The sequence below is a fragment of the Vanellus vanellus genome (assembly GCF_965231255.1).
Source record: "Vanellus vanellus genome assembly, chromosome: 22".
In the NCBI taxonomy this organism is placed as follows: Eukaryota; Metazoa; Chordata; class Aves; order Charadriiformes; family Charadriidae; genus Vanellus; species Vanellus vanellus.
Genome location: NC_138927.1, coordinates 3941126 through 3962171, shown reverse-complemented (window position 1 = coordinate 3962171; position 21046 = coordinate 3941126). Strand labels below are relative to the sequence as shown.

Genomic DNA, 21046 nt, shown 5'->3' with positions numbered 1-21046 from the left:
TTTTTTTTTTTTTTTTTTTTTTTTTTACTTCTTTTCTTCAAAAGTATTTACAATTGCTGGTTTTGTGCAGAAAATGAAAATTAATAAAATAAAAAATAAAAATTCAAAGAGTCCCTCTAGCTTCTGGCCGGGAGGAGAGAGAAACGCGGCGCCGGCGCCACGGCCGAGGCGGGGGCCGGCGGGCGAAGCGGGGGGCGACGGGGCCGGTGTACCCCGCCGGCGGTGGCCCCCTCCTCTCCTCTCTGCTCCGGTGGCCGGGACGGGTCGGGGGGGGCGCGGGGCCGAGGGTGCTGTGGCTGGCGGGCAGGCTGGGGGGGGAGGAAAGAGGTGAGAGAGGGGTGAGTGACCCACCGCCGCGGCCCCCCGGCCTGGCTGGGGGTGTCGGGCGTGAGGTTGGGGCTCGCTCGGTGGGGCTTGTGGCAACTGGGTGGCAGGGAGCCCCCCCTGCCCCGGCTCCCCGTGGCGGAGGGATGGAGCTGGGCTCCAGCGTTTGGGGTCCTGCCCACCCCCCCATATGGCACCCACCCACCCAGGGGGGGTCTGGGGTCCCGCTCACCCCCCCATATGGCACCCACCTACCCAGGGAGGGGTCTGGGGTCCCGCTCACCCCCCATATGGCACCCACCTACCCAGGGGGGGTCTGGGGTCCCGCTCACCCCCCCATATGGCACCCACCTTCCCAGGGGGGGTCTGGGGTCCTGTCCACCCCCCCATATGGCACCCACCCACCCAGGGGGGGTCTGGGGTCCCGCTCACCCCCCCATATGGCACCCACCTACCCAGGGGGGGTCTGGGGTCCCGCTCACCCCCCATATGGCACCCACCTACCCAGGGGGGGTCTGGGGTCCCGCTCACCCCCCCATATGGCACCCACCTACCCAGGGGGGGTCTGGGGTCTTGCCCACCCCCCCATATGGCACCCACCTACCCAGGGGGGGTCTGGGGTCCCGCTCACCCCCCCATATGGCACCCACCTACCCAGGGGGGGTCTGGGGTCCCGCTCACCCCCCCATATGGCACCCACCTACCCAGGGGGGGTCTGGGGTCCCGCTCACCCCCCCATATGGCACCCACCTACCCAGGGGGGGTCTGGGGTCCCGCTCACCCCCCATATGGCACCCACCTACCCAGGGGGGTCTGGGGTCCTGCCCACCCCCCCATATGGCACCCACCTACCCAGGGGGGGTCTGGGGTCCTGCTCACCCCCCATATGGCACCCACCTTCCCAGGGGGGGTCTGGGGTCCTGTCCACCCTCCCATATGGCACCCACCTACCCAGGGGGGGTCTGGGGTCCTGCTCACCCCCCATATGGCACCCACCTTCCCAGGGGGGGTCTGGGGTCCTGTCCACCCCCCCATATGGCACCCACCTACCTAGGGGGGGTCTGGGGTCCTGCTCACCCCCCATATGGCACCCACCTACCCAGGGGGGGTCTGGGGTCCTCGTCACCCCCCATATGGCACCCACCTACCCAGGGGGGGTCTGGGGTCCTGCTCACCCCCCATATGGCACCCACCTTCCCAGGGGGGGTCTGGGGTCCTGTCCACCCCCCCATATGGCACCCACCTACCCAGGGGGGGTCTGGGGTCCTGCTCACCCCCCATATGGCACCCACCTACCCAGGGGGGGTCTGGGGTCCTGCCCACCCCCCATATGGCACCCACCTACCCAGGGGGGGTCTGGGGTCCTGCTCACCCCCCATATGGCACCCACCTACCCAGGGGGGGTCTGGGGTCCTGTCCACCCCCCCATATGGCACCCACCTACCCAGGGGGGGTCTGGGGTCCTGCTCACCCCCCATATGGCACCCATGCACCCAGGACTCTGGGGCACCGCTCACCCCTTGCCCCCCAGCCCTGGCACACCTGGGGTCCAGCACTCAGGACCCCACCACCCTGGGGTCCAGCACCCGGCACACCCCAGGCTCCAGCACCCGCAGCCCCGGAGGCAGACGGGGTCCCCATCTTCACGCTCCTCCATGGGGCAACCCCCCCCGAGGGGCGCGCTTGCAGCCCAAATGGGGCTGGGGGCACCCAGCGGGCGAACCTCACTGGGTGCGTTGGGGTTAGAAACTCCACTGCAAAGCACGGAGCACCCAGCGCACCCCCGTGGGGTCCCCCGGCCCCCAGCCCCACACCGCCCTCCCAGGGGACGAGCATCGCACGGGGACTCGGGTGGCAACTTACCGGGCGATGGTGGCATCTCCGAGCCCGGCTGGCGAAGCTGCCAGAGCCTGGTGGGGGTCAGCTCTCCCAAACACCCATCGGCATCCATCCGGCAAGAAAAACACCCCCGGCAAGCGAGCGGACGGGAGGGAAAAGAATAAAAAAAAACAAACCAAAAAATACCCCAACCAGACCCCCCAGTTGGGGGGCGGCAGAGGAAGGGGGGGGGGGGGGGGGCTGCCCTGGCCCCCGGCCGGGCTGTGGGCAGGGGGCACCCAGCCGCTGACCCACCGCGGCCACCCCTGTCCTGGGTTCGGGGGCGGTGGGGGTGGGGTGGGTGGGAGCGGGGGGAGGTGGGTGCTGTCCGTCCGTCCGTCCGTCCCCGTCCGTCTGTCCGTCCGTCCATCCGATTGTCCTGCTGCGGGGCGGGAGGTGGGGGCGGCAGTCCGGAAAGCAGAGCCAGGCGCTTGGCAGGCGGAGCGGGTTTGAGTGCGGAGTGCGCGCGTGTGTGTGTGTGTGTGTGTAGGGGGGAAAAACGTGGGTTTTTTTTTTCTCTCTTCGTCCGTTATTATTTTTTTTTCCTTTTGTTTTTTTAACTTTTTTCCTTTTTTTTTTTTTCCTTTTTTTTCTTTTTTTTTTCCTTTTTTTTTTTATACAAAACAAACAAACGGTTCCAATCCCAGTTAAATACAGAACTTGAAAAGTGTTCCAGAAAAAAGTGCTGGCTAAATTACCTCTGAAAGAGAAACACAACACGGAGGGGACACACACACACACACACACACACACACACACACGACGACAGGATGAGAAGTGCCCGGGGGGTGCCCCGTCTCCCCCCTGCCGCCCCCCACCCCCCCCCCAACCCTCACCCCGAGGGCTTCCCCCACCTACCCTGTAACAAAACCTCGTTGTCCGGTTGGCACGTCAGCAGACACTACAATGAGGTGACCGTAAAAGTGTCCTCGGGGTGTTGTTGCTCTACCATGGGGCCCAAAAACCCGCTCTTCTGGGTGGGGGCCATGACGGGGTGCCCTTGGGGTGCAAAACTGGGGTACCTGTAGTTGTCCTGCAGCTGCAGCATTGAGTCTCTCGGTACGGGGGAGATGTTCAAGTCATTGATCAAGGGACAAGCGTAGGGTCCTCGGTGGTGAGCCCGGGCCATCTCCAAGGGCTCCTTCTCGCCCTTGGAAGGGTGAGCGCCGCTCGGGCTGCTCAAGTGGGGGTTGAGACACGGGGGGTCCGTCCTCCCCATGAAGTCTACCAGCATACCGGCCCCCGCTTTGCCGTCGTACGAGGGGCTACGGGTGCTGGCGTTGGGGGAATACCAGTAAGGAGGGTTTTTGCAACTGGGGGAATCGTAGTGCGGTTGAGGCATGGGGAGATCGCGGCAAGCCAGGTGGGGGGCGTGCGGCAGGGCCCCCCCCTGCATGCTGTGTTTGAGCGAGTCGCAGGCGGGCAGCTTCCGGATGTCGCCCGCCCGGAGGTCCTCCTTGAAGGCCAAGGTCGGGGAGCAGTTGGGCGAGAAGGCTTTCTGCAAGCCGGCCTCGAAGACAGTCTGCTGGCCGGGGGCCGCCAGCTGGTGGGGGAGGGCAGGGAAGTGCTTGCTCTCCAAATCCGGCTGCCCCAAACCGGGGGAGTCGCTCTGAAACCCCTGGACGAAGGTCCCGTCCGAAGGGGTGGAAGGGTTCATGGAGTAAGGGCCGGCGTAGTCGCAGGGGTCCCGCTCGCCCACCCCGAAGCCCCGGGACTGGGAGGGCAGGGGGGACATGCTGCTGTCCCCGCTGTAGTAGTCCAAGCCCAGGTCCGTGCTCTCCTGGAAGAGGGGGTTGACCGCCTGCGACTTGGTGGGGAACTTGGCCTTGCCCGTCCCCCTCTCCTTCTTGGAGGCGCAAGCTCCCCGGGAACCCCGGGGCTGCCGGGGTCCCGTGCTCCTCTTGGAGGGGTACACGGAGGAGGAGGAGGAGGAGGAGGAGAAGTTCAGGTGGGAGGTGTCGAACATGTCCACCTTCTTCCGTCGGCCCCGACCGGGCTTGGAGTTGCTCTGGAAGAGGACGCTCTGGTTCCAGTTGTAGCCCGGGGCGGAGGACGCCTCGTTCCAGTCCATCATCAGCTTCTCCAAGCTGGAGAGGCTGGACTGGCCCTCGCTGGAGGAGGCCTCGCTGTTGGCGCGCCGGTAGCCGGCCGGCTGGTTGAACTGGGTGCTGTCGGAGGAGGACTCGGAGAAGGTCTCCGAGACCGTCTGCTGCTTGGCTTTCTGCGGGGTGTAGTTGGAGATGTCCAGGATGACGTTGGGCTCGTTGAGGTGACACTCGAAGCCCGGGTTGTAGAGCTGGCTGAAGGCCTCCGAGCTCCAGTCCAACCCACCGTAGCCTTGCCGGAAAGCCCACGGCGCGGCGCTGGGGAACTGCCGGCAATTTTCGGGCGAAGGCTGGAAGGAAGCCGAACCTTTGGGCACCATGTAGCCGCCGGGCGAGACGGTGCTGGCCCGGCTATCGCAACGCAACGGGGTGTGCGCCGCGCTGGAGAACTGTCCCCCTTGCTCGGCGCTGTTGAAGAAGGCGGCTTTGCCCAGCGGCAGGCTGGGACCGGCCGTCTGCGGCGCGTAACCGGCGCTGTGGGCGCTGCTGGGGGAGGACGGGAGGCTGCTGCCGCTGCCGTAGGCGAAGCTGCAGTCCTTGCTGTTGGGACAGTCCTGCGCCGACGGGTACTGCTTCCCCGGCGGGAAGACGCTGGCGGGCGCCACGCTCTGCCCGGCGCCGTAGTTGCCGTACGGGGAGTAGCCGGGAGTGCCGCTGGCCGCCGGGTGAGCCGTGGGCGACCGGGAGACGGCCGAGGGGGGCGCCAGCTTGGGGAAGGTCTCGGCCCCCCGGCACTCCGACGACGCTTGGGCCACGCCGTAGCCGGCGGCAGCGGCGGCGCGGCCAGGAGGGAACGCCGGCCGGCCTTGCATCGCCGCGTGGAAGGCGGCCTCGGCGCCGGGGGTCGCCGCCGCCACCTTGCCGCCCCGGGACGGGTAGGCGGCCAAGCCCCGTTGGCCCGGTAGGGCGGCCGGCGGGGCCGTGTAGGCGGCCGCCGACTTGCGGGACTCGGAGCGGGAGGCCGAGAGGGCGAAGTCCAACAAGTCGGAGGAGTCGTCCGAGTCCAGCAAGGAGCGAAAGTAGCCGGTGAAGAGGCTGTGCCTCTCCGGGCCGGCCTCCGTCTGCGAGGACGGCGCGCTGCCGGCGTAGAAGCCGGCCCGGCCGGAGGAGCCCGACTCCAGCCCGGCGGCGTGGAAAGGCCTCGCCTCGCCACCTTGGTAGCCGCCATTGCGGCCGGCCTGGCCGCCGGGGTGGCCGTGGTGGGGGGCCCAGGGGCTGCCCTTCTCCCCGCCGGCCCACTCGGCGGAGCCGTCGCCGAAGCTCTGCCCGGGGTTGGGCTCGGGGAAGAGGGCCCCGTTCTTGCGGGCCCGTCGCTTTCGCTTGGGTTTGCCCACGGGGTCGGGCTCCGGCCGGCCCCGCTTGCGGGGATGCACGGCGTCGGCGTGGAGGGCGGCGGGGGCCTTCTTCTTCTTCCCGATGCCCTCGAAGAAATCGCTGAAGGAGCAACGGGCGGTGCGGGCGGCGTGGCCCCCCCCGCGCCCGCCGAACCCCCCCGCCTTGCCGCCGCGCCGGCGGAAACCCTGGACGCGGTGCAAGAAGTGGGAGATGCTCTGGGTGTCGGGGGCTTGGTGGATGGACTCGGGCTCGCTGGGGGTCCAGCAGCGGGGCGGCGAGCAGCGCCCCGAGCACTGGCTCTGCCGGTTGAGGAAGGCCAACTTGGCCAGCACGTCCGAGTAGTCGGCTTTGCTGTCGTTGGTGTCGGCGATGTAGGAGGGCTGGGGAGAGGCCAGCTTCTGCTTCCTCCTCCTCCTCTTCTTCACCTCCGGGGCGGGTTCCTTGGGCTTGGCTTGGCCCAGCAGCAGGTTCTTGGGAGGCCTGCCCCGCTTACGCTTCAGGATGATGGGCATCTCGCCTGGGGGGAAGACCACCACCACGTTACGCCCGTTGTTCTTCATCTTGAGCAGCGGCGTGGGCTCCATGGAGCTGCTGGCCGCCAGCTCCTTGCCCTCCAGGTTCAGGTTGCTGCTGAGCGATGACACCTTGTAGGTGGTCTTGTTCCTCCTCCCCAGGGACACGGGGATCTTGGCCATCTTCACCACCATCTTCCTCACCCCCCGGCACTTGGTCTTCTTCCCCGGCGCGGGGACCTTGGGCACCTCGTCGGGGTCCAGGGTGGTGGTGGGAGGCGGCGGCGGGGCCAGCAGCGGGGCGTCGGGCTCCTCGGGCCCGGGGGGCGCCTCGGCGGGCAGGGCGAGGGGGGACAAGACGCGGCTTTCGGGGGTGATGTCCACCCGACGCCCTCGCCCTGCCCTCCTCCGGCGGCACAGCATCTTTGGCTTATCTGTCCGGCGCAGGGCGTACTTGCGGTGGTCCTCCCCGCACCGCCCGGCCCCCCGGCCCCCGCAAGGTCCCCGCTTCACCACGCTGCCCAGTGGACACCCCCCGAGCCGGGGTTGCAGCCCGTGGGGCCGCAGCGGGTCCCCGCCGCCCGGCTGCGCCTCCAGCAGCTCCGACACGGCTCCCAGCGGCTGCGGCTCCAGCAGCGAGGGCTCGGCGGGCAGCAGCGGGGCACGGGCGTCCAGCAGCGGCGGCTCCAGGGCTCCCGGCAGCGGCTCCAGCGTCTGCAGCCCCAGCGGCTCCGCCAGCGGCTCCAGCGACTGCAGCTCCAGCGACTCGGATAAAGGCTCCAGTGACTGCAGCTCCAGCGATTCGGAGAGCGGCTCCAGCGACTGCAACCCTAACGGCTCCAGGTTTTGCAGCTCCAGCGATTCCGGTAAGGGCTCCAGGCTCTGCGAATCCAGCAGCTGGGGCTGCGACTCGAGGGACTGGGAATCCAGCAGGCGGGACTGGGAGTCCAACTCTTGGGCTGGCAGCAACTGGGGCTGCGGCTCCATCGCCTGCGACTCCAGCAGCTGCGTCCCCGGGCACGCCAGGGAGGCCAGTTCGTTTAGGATGTCCGCCTCGGCCAGGTCCGAGTAATCCCCGGCGTCAGGCTGCGAGCAACCGGCTTCCTCCGCCGCCGCTTTGCTGGCCCCCCCCGCGCCCCCGCTGTGCCCGGGGGGCTGTGGGGCGCTCCCCCCGCCACCGTCGGCTTCTCCGTCGCGGGCCGGGGGCCGGGGATGCCGCGGCGGCTCGGTTTTGCACAGCACCCCCCGTTCCTCGGGGCTGCGGATGCTGTTGGCCAGGGAGGGCGAGGAGAAGAAGCTGTACTGGAGGTCGCGGTCGGCGGGCAAGAGGCGGCTGTCCTCGTGGCCACCGCCGCCGCCGCCGCCGCGGAGGCTGCCGCAGTCCAGGTGCACCCCGCTGCTCTTGAGGTCCTCGGAGAGGCGGTTGAGGTCCTTCATGATGTCGATGAGCTGCACCACAGGGTGGAGGTTGATGTGCCCGTTGCCGCACTTGCTGCGGAGCAAGGCGAGGATGCTGTCGACGTTACAGCGGCCCGAGGCCAGCGTCGCGTTGGGGAAGGTTTTAGGCGCCCGGTCGCGGGCGGCTGCCTCCTCCGCGCTCCCCCCCAGGATCTGGGGCTCGCCGGCACAGCCCAGCAAGTCCTCCGCTGCCTTGGTGCCCCCGTGCACGCTCTGGCACCGGTCGGCCGGGTCGCCGTGCAGCAGCGAGCCTGCCTGGTGCTCCCGGCCGAGCGCGGGGCACGAGCCCTCAGGGAAGCTCAGCACGCTGCAGGATAAGGCCTTTTCCGCCGGGCAGGCTGGGGGTCGCTGCACCGGGTGCCCCGGTGGGTAGAACTTGGGCTCTCGGACGTAGTCGGGCGAGCCACGCACAACGCTGGTCGTTACCACTGGGCCCGGGGGCTTCACGCGCATCCTGACCTCCTCCTCCCCCGCGTGCCGCTTGGCCGAGCAGTTGCTGACATGGGGGTCGGGGAAGGTGACACCGGGACCTGCGTGGGGCAGAGAAGGGGACAGTGAGGCTCCGAGGGCACCCCCCGGCCGAAAGCAGCCGGCAGCGCCTTGCTCCGTCCCTGCTGCCCACATTTGCCACCCGGCGCATCCCTGTCCCATCACCAGCGAGGACCCGGCTGGCACCGCGGGAACCTGCCCCCCCCCCCCCCCCGCCACCCCCAGCCCGCAGCAGTTGGGAAACGGGGTCTGTCCCTCTCCCCTGCTCCGGTGGTGGTGGTGGTGGTATCTGGATGCCCTCCCTACGGCAGGACCCCCCCCATGCCAGCCCCCCCGGCTCACCCCGGTGCGGAGCCACCTCCAAGGGGCAGCGGGGTGGCTGTGCCCGTGGGGGTCTGGGCTGCCCTGTCCCCCTATGGTGGGGGGTCCGGGGGGAACAGCGGGGTCGGGGCTGGGACTTACCCTCGGCTTTGCTGCTGCTCCTGCTATGGCACTTGAGCTCTCTGCAAAGGAAGGGGTGCAGAGGGTTAGCCCCGAGTCGGGGGGGACGGGGACGGGATGGGATTTGGGGTGCCCATGGCTTCTCCGCAGCGCCAGTCCCTACAAGGGACATACCAGGGGCCGATCCTCCCGAGCTCCCACAGCCGAGGGGGCAGCGCCTGCCCATCACCCTGGCGTCGGGGCTGCGAGTGGGGCAGGGACGGGGCAAAAAGGGGGGGACGGGGGGGGACGCCCCTCCGATCTGGGGGACAGAGGGGACAGGTTTACCCCCCAACCCCCCCCCCCCCCTCCAGGGGGGTCGGGGCGCTGGGGGGTGGGGGGGTGGGGGGTCCGGGGTGGGGGGGGGGTGGCGAGGAGGGGGTCCTACGGCCGTGTCGCCGCTAGGTGTCCCCGGCGAGCCGCGCTCCGCCCGCCACCCCGGCCCGCCCCCCCCCCCCCCCCCCCACCTCGCCCCCCCTCTGCGCCCATAGCCCCGACCGACGGACGGACGGAGGGACAGACAGACAGACCAGAGGAAGGGGGCGGTGGGGGAAGTTCTTTGCCCGCGGTGGCGGCTCAGCATGTCCTGTCCGTGTCCCCCCCCCCCCCCCCGCCCCTTCCCACCCACCTGTGGACACCCCACGCACGGCTGCTGCCCCCACCCGAGGTGACACTGCCCCTTGGGGACATCCCCCACCCCCCCCCGCATGGCGCCTGCCTCAGTTGCCCCTCGCTGGGGGGCACAAGCGGGGGGGGGGCTATTGCCCATGGGGCCCATGCCACCCACTGCACAGCCCACCCTGCACCCCACCAGGGGAGGGGGGGGGGGCTGCAGGCATCCCTCTTTGCTCCCCCCCCTCCCCTTTCCCCAGCCAAAGCAAAGCGGCAGAGCCCCCCCCCACCACCACCACCCCCAGGGATGCTTTGCAGCCCCCCCAACACCCCCCCCCCGACTCCCGCCAAGGCAGCGATGGGCAGAGCGGAGGCAAGTGCTGTCCCCCCCCGTCCCCCCCACTGCCACCGCCGCCACCACCACCACCCCCTCCCGGTGCAGCCCCCATTCCCCGTTCCCGGGGCGAGGGCCCCCCCGGGGTACCTGGGCCGGGGGTGTTTGCAGTGCAGGTTCAGTCTGAAGCTCCTGCCGTCGCCGTCGCTGCCGGGCTGGCGGGGGCCGGTGCCCTGGGTGCGCGGGAACCACTCGCCTGGCGGGCTGGCACCGTTCTCCAGTGCGACGGGCTGGCAGGCCACCGAGCTCCCATCTGCTCCAGCAAAACACACAGACAACCCCCCCCCCAGCGTCAGCCCGGGGGGCGAACCCCTCCCCACGGAGTACCCCCTTTGCCCCGGGCTGTCGGTGGGGATGCGCTGTGCGTCCCCCGGTCACGCCGCCCACTCCAAGCCACAGCCCACGGGGACACCCGGGGACCCACGCCGTCCGCTCTGCCCCGTGGGATTGGGCCCGTCACGGGGTGCCCGGGCGCGGGGTGGCATTTTGGGGCAGGACACCCCTTTCCTCCCCGCCGTGGCCGTGCCTTGAGCCCCCATCCAGCGCAGGGCATCTCCCCGCCACGCGTGCGTGCCGACACACGTGTGTGCCAACGCGTGTGCACGTCCACACGGTTGTGCGCGCCGCACAGGCGTGTGCATGCGGGGGACCCTGCTCCTCCGTGTGACACTGGCGTGCCGAGGGTCCGGCCACCTAAGGGGTGCACGGTGCAGCCCCCCCAACCCGTCGCTGTCCCCCCCTGTGCCAGCGTGTCCGCCTGTTCCCCCCCCGCCCTCCCAGATCCGCGTGTGAATCCCTGCCTGTTGGCTGCCTCCCCCAGCACACACCCGCAGACACACACACACACACACACCCGCAGCCGCTCGGCGTGATCCAGGCTCTTCCCGGTGTCTGGATTAGCGTGACAACTTATCAACAAGGCAGGGAAAGAGAATTCAAACCTGTCAGTCCATCCGCATCCCACCCCCACGCCTCCCCCCCCCCCCAACCACCTCCCAACCCCCCCATCCTTTTCCCCATCTCCCCACCAGCTTTTTTTTTGGGCGCAGCGCTGGCACGGCGGAGATGCGGGCACCTCTCCGGCAAACAACCGCCGCCGTGTTGCCTCCACGGTGTAGAGTTACACACAAGGGCAATGTGGAGCAGGAAAATATGTGCTAGAAAGACCGGTCTCGTCTCAGATGAAGCTGCTAATGTGCCCGGAGAGCTGTTGGAGGGGAGGCAGGCAGGAAGGAAGCAAACGGGAGGTTTTCCAGAACAGCCGCTGGGAGCCGGTCCCTGCCGCACACGCTGCGCACGGCTCGACGGGGAGGACCGAGGCGTCGCGGGCTACGGCCCTCCCCACCCCCCCATCTCTATACCGGTGTGTGTGTCCCCCCCCCTCCCGCCTGCCCGTGGCGCACGGAGCTGCGGATGCGTTGGCAAACCCACGGGCTCCCCAACGGCACCCATGGGTGCCAGATGCGCTGGGAACGTCCCCCCCCCCCTTGTCCTGCCCGGCTCTTACCCCACACTGGCCGACATCAGGCTCCTGCCCTCGGACCCCCCTCCCGGCCCCGACGGGGCCACGTGTCCGGTGACAAGGCGGGGGACGCTCCCCACGCCGTGCCAGCGCTCCTCCCTCACCCCGGCCGAACCGCCGCCATCCGGCCGCCCCCCACGCCGGGGGACCACCTGCGCCCGGCACCCACCGCGCCGCAGCGGGCAGCATCCCGCCATCGCCACCCCACCACCCACCCCACGCGGCACGGGGTGCGGGATGGGAGCCGGGGGGGGGGTGGGGAGGGGGCTGCAGGGGGGGGGTGCCGGGCGCCCTGCGATGCTCGCCGCGCCGCCGCGCTCACTTTCACCTCCCTGCTCAGCCCCAGGCAGCCGCCACATGTTTCGCATTAGGCTCTCCGGACTTCGCCATTCCTGGCTCGCTCGCCAGGGGTAGGGCCTTTTTTCCTTCTTATTTTTTTTTCTTTTTTCCCCCCCCTTTTTTTTTTTTTTTTAAATTTTTTTTTCTTTTTTTTTTTTTTTTTTTTTTTTTTCCCTCGCTGGTTACAAAACACCAGCCCAGACCACACAAGCGAAGAAGGGATGGAGAGAGGGGAACGAAAAGGAGAAGGAGAGAGAGAGAGAGAGAGAGAGAGATGGGCGCCGCGGGCGGGGGAGAGGCGGCGATGCCGGGCGCTGCGGCGGGGCCGGAGGGAGGGAGCGGAGGGGGATTCGGGGAGCGTGGAGGTGGTGGTGGCGAGGATGGGGGGGGGGAAGCGAGCGAGATTGCAGTCACCTCCGCTTCCCACCTCCTGACCCCGCAGCCCTGCAAAGATAACAGCCCCCGAAGACTGCTGACTCGCCTCGCAGAAATCCAATATCCTCGCCTGGTGAACTAATCGACTACCTGGGCTCGCCACCTCCCCTGCCCGGGCTTAATCCTGCTGCTGCAAAGCTTTAATTAGTTTAACGGTTTCAGGCTTGACAGAGGTTGGCGGCGAGCGGTTTGCTCCCCTCCCCCCCCCCCCCCAAATCCCAGCTCCCCACTTCACACCCCCCCCCACCCCCCGGCCAAGCTCCCGCTTGGGTGGCAGGGATGCTGCAGGGTGGGAGAGGTGGCACCGCGAGGATGTGACGGAGCTGTCCCCCCCTTCTGAGTCCCCTGAGGCTGCTGGCGCCCAGCCCCGACCCCCAGCACTGGTAGAAGGAAGGGGGGGGGGGGGGGGGGACACACAACGAGGACACGGAAAGGCTCGCTTGGCACCGGCGCGGCGGCAGCTTGCGGCGGAGGGATGGCCCCCGCAGGACACGGCCGTGGTTTGGTGCCCGGCTCCGAGGCCACCCAGACGTCAGGGTGGGGCCGGAGATGCCACCGGGAGCCGGGCAGGCGGCGGGGACCCAGCCGCCACACAGATGGGGACACGCCGGCCCGACGCCTCCCACCCCGCCGGGGCGCCGTGCCCAGCCGCCCGCGGCGGCAACGCCGGGGATGGGGGGTCCTGCCCGTCACCCCGCCACCTCCCGTGGCCCTGGGCAGCGCGGGGCACCGGGAGGGGTCAGGGTGGCACTAAGTACCCCCAGGTGGGTGTGGTGGGGGTCTCTGCACACCCCCATCACCCCTCTTCTGCCGGCACTGCTGTCCCTTGCGTGTCACACATCTGGGGCACTGCAGGGGGGGGGTGTGTCCCTTGCACACACACATGACGGGGGGGTCCCACTCCTGTGCCTGCCCTTGCACAAGCCTGGGGACACTGTGGCGGTGCCCCTCCCTTGCACACTCACACACACTCGCACACAGCCGGGCCGTGGCGGGGGTTCCCCTCCCTTGCACACTCACATCTGGGGGCACAGTGGAGGTGCAGCTCCCTTGCACACACACACACCCCTCCCCCGGCATTCTGCTGCTGTCCCCCTCTGTCCCCTGTCCCTTGCACCCCCCCCTCGCTCGCTGACATGCACCCAGCCCCCCCCAGCCCCGTGGAGTCCCCCCCAGCCCCGTGAGTCCCCCCCAGCCCCGTGAGTCCCCCCCAGCCCCATGAGTCCCCCCCAGCCCCGTGAGTCCCCCCCAGCCCCGTGAGTCCCCCCCAGCCCTGTGAGTCCCCCCCAGCCCCGTGAGTCCCCCCCAGCCCCGTGGAGTCCCCCCCAGCCCTGTGAGTCCCCCCCAGCCCCGTGAGTCCCCCCCAGCCCTGTGAGTCCCCCCCAGCCCCGTGAGTCCCCCGCAGCCCGTCCTGCGCCTGCTGACACCGATGGAAAATCCCCTCCAGTGACAGCTTCCTGGCAGGCGCTTTCCGAGGGTTTCGGTGTTGCCCAGCCAGCCCCCCCCCCCCCCCCCCCGCCAGCCACCTCCTCCCCGCACCACGCAGGGGGTCGGGCAGGCAGGAGGACCCCCCGCATCCCCCTCGCCTCGACATCGCACCCCCCACCCCAAAGCACGCGTGTCCTGCTCCCTCCTCTTCCTCCCCGCACCTCGTCACCCTGCCTGCACCCCACGCACCGGGCATCCCCTGCCACCGCCCTGCCCGCCTTCGGGATGGGGACACCCAGGGGCGCTTTGGGATCCCACCCCACCCACCCCCCCCCCGGGGCACCCACCCACCTCGGGGACCCACCACCCCGCGGTGCCACCGGTGTACGGACTGGGCGCAGGGATGGGTGCTGGGGCGGGGGGTGCCGGCGGGGTGCTCGTAGGCAGCCCCGACGCCTCCTGCGGTTGTCACCCTGCTCCCGAACCCCGTTGTCACCACGGCCCCTGCCGCCCTGCCCTCTCTGCCACGCTGGTAATTAGGAGACGGAGCAGATGGCGCCTGGGTTTCAGCTTAGGTAACGGGTCCAGCCGAGCTGCTCGGCCCCTCGATCTCTTCGCGGGGCTCTCGGTCGCCAGAGCAGAGGGTTTTTTGGGGGTCATGTCGTCCCCCCCCCCCTCCCCAGGGAGGGAGCTGGTGGGGGAATATGTCCCCCCCCACACACAGCGTGGTGCCGGGATGCGGTGCTGCTGCGGGAGGGGATGATGCTGCCGGGAAGGGCTTGGCTGGCGCGTGGGGGCAAATGCACCCGGGAGACGTGGCCCCAAGGGAGAGCCACCCTCCCATGGCACCCGGGGGTGCCACGTCCCCGGGGCAGGCTCAGGCACCCGCCCTGGCACTGGGGGAGGGGGCTCTGGGAGCACTGGGCTATCAGCAGGGGGTGCCCACAGGTCTTGGCATCCCCCTCAACCACCCGGCGCTGCGGCAAGGCAGGGTGGAAAACTCATCGCCGAAACAGCTCCGAAATCCTGGCTGGCTCTGGAAGCGGGGACCCCGGGGACACCGATGCCCCCACGCCGCTGGGGACGATGCTGAGCTGGGGGACACAGCCCTTTCTCTCCGGCCTGGCCCCAGGCGTGCTGCTGCCACCGGGGACACCCAGCCTGGCTGGTGGCATTCTCCAAGCCTGGTGGTCCCGGAGCTGGTGGGACCATCGATGGGTTCAGCCCATAACGTGTCACGGTACCCTCGAGGTGGGCAGGGGACGTCTGGACAGGCTCCCATTTCCCCTGCTGCAAGAAACCATCTCCCCTGCTACAACCATCTCCCTGACAAGATACCATCTCCCTCCAAGGACCATCTCCCCGACAAGTGACCATCTCCCCGACAAGCAACCATCTCTCTTGGAATTAACATCTCCCCTACAAGAGACCATCTTCCTGCAACAACCATCTCCCCTGCAACAATCATCTCCCGCACAAGAGACCATCTTCACGCGACAGCCATCTCCCCTGGAATGATCCTCTCCCCCACAAGAAACCATCTCCCTGCAATGACCATCTCCCCTGCAAGAGCCATCCCACCTGCAAGGACCATCTCCCCTGCAAGGACCATCTTCCCTGCAATGACCATCTTCCCTGCAAGGACCATTTCCCCTGCAAGAGCCATCCCACCTGCAAGGACCATCTCGCCCTGCAACCACCATCTCCCCCGCAATGACCATCTCCCCCGCAATGACCATCTCCCCTGCAATGACCATCTCCCCTGCAATCACCTCCTCCTGCAAGAAACCATTTCCCCGTACAAGGACCCCCTACACCACAGCCTTGGGTGGCCGCAGCCGCCCGGTGACACGGATGCAGGGGACATGTCCCCCTCCACGCCCAGGTGCCCCCCGGCCCAGCGGCACTGCCCAGTGCGGCCGCAGCCCCTCTCCCACCCCAACCCCCTTTGGCTCCAGGAGGGATCTGACCCCCAGCCCTGGCTGGGGGTGGGAGGGGGTGGGGGGCAGGAGGCGGTTGTGGGGCTGGGATAGGGGGGGCCGGGGGTGGCGCAACCGCTCGACAGATGGACTGCAGAGATGGTGGCACCTCGGCCGGCGGGAGCCCGGAGCCGCAGTTCAGAGCGAGCAGGGAAACGGGCTAAATTTAGCTGCTTTCCTCGGTGCCAGCTTTGTTCCCCCGCCCCGCCGAGCCGGCGCGGGAGGCGAGCAGCCAGCCTGGCCCCCCTCCCCTGCCCTCTCCCCACCTTAGAGGAGGGAGGACAGACACACGGACACCCCAGCACCCAGCCCTCACGGTGCCAGGTCGGGGTGCCGGAGCTTTCCCTCGGGGTGCCGGTTATTTTTGCACCCGCGTCTCCGTGCCACGGCTCTTCCCGGCGCTGCCATGGGGCGCTTTGCCCCCCAGCGTGGCGACCATGTCCCAGGGCGTCGTGGCGTGTGTGTGTGTGTGTGTCCCCTTCCGCCACCTCCGCCAAAAGCGTCGGCAGGCCTGAGGCTGCGCAGATGGCCGTGGCCCCCCTCCTTCTCCGGGCTCCCTGTTATAGCCACAGCATGAGTCACAGCCCCGGTGTGTCCCTGCCCAGCGCCGGCCATGCCGGGTCATGTAACACCCGCGGAGAAGCGGAGGGGGGGGGGTGTCCGTCCCCTGCTCACGCCACCCCCTGCCCACAACCATCGGCACCCAGGGTGGCTCCGCAGCCCCCCGACACCTCGTTGAGGGTCCGCTGTGTGTGTGCGTGGGGGGGAGGCACGCAGAGGCGATGCTCAGCTCCCCCCCTTGTCCCCTTGTCCCCGTCCCCGTCCCCAGCCGGCTGCGAGGCCGCGGTGAGCTGCGGGTTAACGCCAAGCGGGGCCGGGATCCTGCGAGGCCAGTAACATTTGGAAGGCGCCAGATGGACGCGTGCCCGTGCCGAAGGCTCGCTCGGCACAACCACGCTCCCCCGGCGCTGGGGTTTGTGTGTGTGTGTGTGTGTGTGTTGGGGGGGGGTGGGGGGGAGAGCAGCCCAGGGTAGCAAAAGAGGGTCCCACCGGGATGCAGGGATGCTGAGCGTACGCCCAACCGGGGTCCTGGACCACTCGGTACCCCCAAACACCACCCACCCCCCCCCCCACTCAACGCCGGGGACCGTCACTGCTCGCAACCGCACCGCAAGGAACGGCGGCAGCCGGGGGGCCAGGTGCACCCGTTGAGCCCGCGGCGTCGCCGCTGCTGCACCCCTTCGGTGCCGACACCGCACCGGGGCGGCCAGGTGGGGAGCAGAGAGGGGGGTCCGGATCGGGGGGGGGGGGAGAGAGAGAGCAGCCAGTTGCCTCCCTCGGCCAATTTTAGAAACTGGCTAGACAAGAAAAGCAGAATGGGCCGGGCAGGATTTATGGCCGGGCTGGTGTCAGGGTGGGTTTTTTTTTTTGTGTGTGTGTTTTTTCTTTTTTTTTTTTTTTTTTTTTTTGTGGGAGGCACACACGAGTTGAGCGGAAAACTCCTGGCTGCGGATCCTGTTTCCTGGGAGATGCGGCGGAGGGTGCAGGGCCGGCTGGGGCCGAGCTCTGGGGTGCGGGAGCCACCGGGGACGATGCCAACGCCGGCGTGTCGGGGCAGGGGTGGGGGGAGAGGGGGGGGCAGCCCCACGTCCGTGGGGCTGCCCCCCCCTCTCCCCCCACCCCTGCCCCGACACGCCGGCAGCGTGTCACCCCGCAGACAGGTTGGGGATGGAGGGGGATGCACCCACCGCCCGGTTGAGTGTGCACAGGGGTACAGATGCAGGAGGCGGTTGTGCACGCACAGGTGTGTGCACAGGGACACACACCCACGGGGGGGGGGGGGATTGTGCACCCACGGGGGGAGGATTGTGTACCCACGGGGGGAGGATTGTGCACACGCGGGTGCACCCACAGGGGGAGGATTGTGCACGTGCGAGTGTACCCATGATGGGAAGGTTGTGCACACCCGGGAACACCCACGGGGGGAGGATTGTGCACATGTGGGTGCACTCACAGGGGGAGGATTGTGCACATCGGGTGTACCCACAAAGGGAGGATTGTGCACCCATGGTAGCACCCATGGTGGGAGGATTGTGCACACGCGGGTGTACCCACGAAGGGAGGATTGTGCACACCCGGCAGCATCCCCAGGGGGAGGATTGTGCACCCCAGGATGCACCCACGGGGCGGATTGTGCACACACGGGTGTACCCACAGAGGGAGGATTGTGCACACACGGGTGTACCCACGTGGAGGATTGTGAACACACGGTAGCACCCACGGGGGGAGGATTGTGCACATGTGGGGGCAACCACAGGGATGATCGTGCACCCAGGGGTGACCCCACAGGCGGAAGGATTGTGCACGTGTGAGTGTACCCATGATGGGAAGGTTGTGCACACCTGGGAGCACCCACGAGGGGAGGATTGTGCACACGTGGATGTACCCACAAAGGGAGTGTTGTGCACCCAGGGGTGCACCCACAGGGGGAGGATTGTGCACACGCGAGTGCATCCACAGGGAGGATTGTACACCCACAGCAGCACCCACGGGGGGAGGGTTGTGCACAGGCGGGTGTACCCACAAAGTGAGGAGGACTGTGCACACCCGGCAGCACCCACGGAGGGAGGACCGTGCACACGCGGGTGCACCCACGCAGACAAGACACAGACCTCGCGCAGGCACTGCCGTGCGCACAGACGGGTGCCCGCAGGCACACGCACGCAGGTGTGATGGCACACGGCTGCACAGCACCCACACCCCCCCGGGGGTACAACGCACCGCCCAGCACTGCCGTACCCCCCCGCACCCTCCCAGCCACACGGCGCCGGCAGCCCCGGCCGGGCACCCAGGCAGCCCCCACGGGCTCCCGCAGTGCAGGGACCCCCCCTTAGCCCCCCAGTATGGCCAGTCTGGCACTGCGGACCCCAACCCACACCCCTTCGGCGACCCGAGCAGGAGGCCACCGACGGCTTGTGCCGGGGGCACGCTGGGTTTTGCCCCCATTAGAGTGGGTGACCCCCAAAACACAACTCGCCCTTCCCCTTCGTGAGGGGCCGCGGAGGGGTGAGCGCAGGGGGTCCGGTGTGGGGAAACTGAGGCAGGCAGCGGGTGCGGATGGAAAGAGGGAGCTGCAGCCAACTCTCCCAGCGGACCCGAGCGTCGTCCCGCGCCACCCCCAGCCCCCCGCTCCGCTCCCCCCCAGCTGCCCTCCCGGCTCCGGTTACAGCCAGGCTGCGGCACGGCGTGTCCCGGGGGGCCGGGCTCCCCAGGGACAGGGGGGGGATCAGGGCACCCAGCTGTCCCCGCACCCACCCACGACCCACCGGCATCACTGCTCCAGCCACGGACGAGCCTCACAGCACACACACACCTATAGATACGCCTATTTTCCACCCCCCCCCCACCCCCCCCCTCCTCACTGGGGAGCTTTCCATTAAAATTGGAAGAACGCAACTTGCCGGCAGAGCCCCGGCGCGGATCGTACACAGCCTGTCACTCACACATCACTTTGTAGATGCCCATAAATTGCTTCATTACCTCTTCTAATTGAGGAGAACGCAGCTGCTGTGGGGCGGTGACAGAGCGCCTTCCCTTTGAAGGATGCCTCGCTCTCCAAAGACGGGTCCGGCAGAGCCGCAGAGCCCCACCAACATCCCAATAATAATAATAATAATAATAATAGTAATAGTAATAATAACGATAATAACGGTATCCAAGCAAAATCCGCCGGCAAAGGGCAGCGGTGCTCATGTGCGCTGGAGCCCGCTTGCGGGAGGGGGGTGAGGTGCTTGGTGGGGAAACTGAGGCACGAAGCAGGTCGCACCACGCAGCGGGAGAGGGTGGGGATACAAACCCCCGCGACGCACCGGGACTCCGGTGACACGGCGGCGAAGAGGTTTAGGGACAACCCCATGCTCAGGGTGGGGGCAGAGGATGGAGCATCTCCCCGGCCCGCCGCTGGGATTTTTTTTGGGGGGGGTGGGGGTGCAGGGGGATAAGGGGGATATCCACAGGACACGGCGCTGCCAAAACTCCCCTGGGGAACTTCCCACCCTTGCTCAAGAAGGGGGGGGGGGGGTCCGTCCTCGCAGCTCGGCCGGCGCGAAGCCGAGGGTGCCCTGCCACCTTCCCTCGTCCCCGTCCCCTGCGCCCCGTCCCCTACACGGGCTTTGTCTGGCAGGCGGCGAGCGGCTGCGGCTGGGCTCGGTCCCCTCGCAGGATACTGCAGAAGGATTTACTGTATTGCAGCTTGTGCTGGCTGCAGCCCAGCGCACAATAGATTAGCTGTAGCCCAGGGCAGCACGTTGCGGGGGAAGGAAGGTGGGATTCATTCGGATGCAGATTGCAGGGCATTTGCTGCAGTATACTGCAGGATTCGGCCACCGGCTCGGGATGCCCCTCCACCCCCCTACCCCACCCCAGCATCCCGCTCCAGCCCTTGGCGGAGGGGTTTCGAGGGGTTCACGCATCCCCTCCCCGTCACCTCCACCAAATTTTATGGCGCGGATGTTTGCGATGGCTGCGGGTGCGCGTGCGGGCTGGGGGACACCCCACTTGCCCCCCAAACCGGGGGTCCGGAGGAGCTTCGGTCCCCTCGACGGCGCCCGGGTGCTACTGGGGACACCGGTCCGTCCCCCCCCTCAATGGGTACGACGGCACAAAGCTGGTGCAGGGAGGAAGCTGGGGACCGCGAGCAGCACTAATTGATCGCGATTAATTCAGCTCTTACCTCCCCGGGTGGCGGGGAGAGCGATGCTGAGGCGCAAACCCAACCCCCAGCGCTCCCCAAACAGGCTCCACTCTCCCCCGCGCCCACCCCTTCCCCCAGCGCCGGCACCCAAGACCCCGGGGACCCGCGCCGCCTGTCCCTGGGGGGCGTGGGGGGGCTCCGGTGGGTGCCCCAGAGGCGGTGGGTGCCCATACGCACGGTTTGGGGATGGGTCCTTGGGGTGGACCCACACCCCCAGGGTGCTTTTGGCTGCTGGTTGGGGGGGTGGGGGTGTGGGGGGTCCCGCTGGCACCCCACCCCTCCGGGATGCAGGGATGGTGGCGGCACACCCGGGAGACGATGCTCAAGGGAGCAGAGGTCACCGAGACGGCCTCATGGTGACGCGGCGGCGCTTTTGGCAGTGTCACCAACCAGCGGCGGCAAACCAAGGGGACCCCCAACGGGGGCAAACCAGCGGACCCCCAGTGGGGGCAAACCAAGGGGACCCCAAGAGCGTTGCCGCTGCCACCTCCCCCAGCACCCAGCCGCCAGCCCTGCGGGCAGCGCGGTGGGCAGTGGGACCGGCACGGCAAGCGGGAGAGGGAGCGGGAGGGGGGGAACACCCCGGTGGCCGTCTGGATTTCGAGGGGAGTTTGGAGCCTGCGGATTCAGGCTCCGTAATCCTACGTGGGATGCAGTTTCCACAGCAACAGCGGGTCAGAGGGCAGCGAGGGGAGCCGGCTGCTCCGCTTGGGATTGCGATTGCGCTGCTCGTTGCCGAAAAAGGCGGCGGGGCGAGGTGGCGGGGCGAGGTGGCGGCGTGGCGGCCGGCGGGGCCATGGCGGCGAAGGCAGGCGGCGGTGCGGGGGCCGCACGGGGCGCGGGGGCGGCCAGGCTGGTGCTGCCGGGGGAGGCGGGCGGGCGGGCGAGCAGCTCAGTGTGGCGTTGTCAGCAAAGATGTCACTAATTGTCTGCAGGAGCAGCAAACTCTCGTTAACCCTTGGGCAGCCGGCGGCGGGCGCGCTGCCGAGGCGCGGAGGGCACC

The 21046-nt window shown here is 68.4% G+C and overlaps 1 protein-coding gene across 3 annotated transcripts in view; it reads right to left on the bottom strand.

Moving 5' to 3' along the window:
- The window catches only part of AHDC1 (AT-hook DNA binding motif containing 1), a 62696-nt gene continuing 41650 nt past the window's right edge, over nt 1-21046 (bottom strand). For all 3 annotated transcript variants that reach the window (XM_082494298.1, XM_082494299.1, XM_082494297.1), the window contains 5 exons: nt 9678-9840; nt 8564-8604; nt 3061-8142; nt 2188-2902; nt 1-308 (listed from right to left, as the gene is read on the bottom strand). In XM_082494298.1, the coding sequence (XP_082350424.1) occupies nt 3104-8065 (4962 nt within the window). In that variant the 5' untranslated portion in view covers nt 8066-8142; nt 8564-8604; nt 9678-9840 and the 3' untranslated portion in view covers nt 1-308; nt 2188-2902; nt 3061-3103. The remainder of the gene's footprint in view (nt 309-2187; nt 2903-3060; nt 8143-8563; nt 8605-9677; nt 9841-21046) is intronic.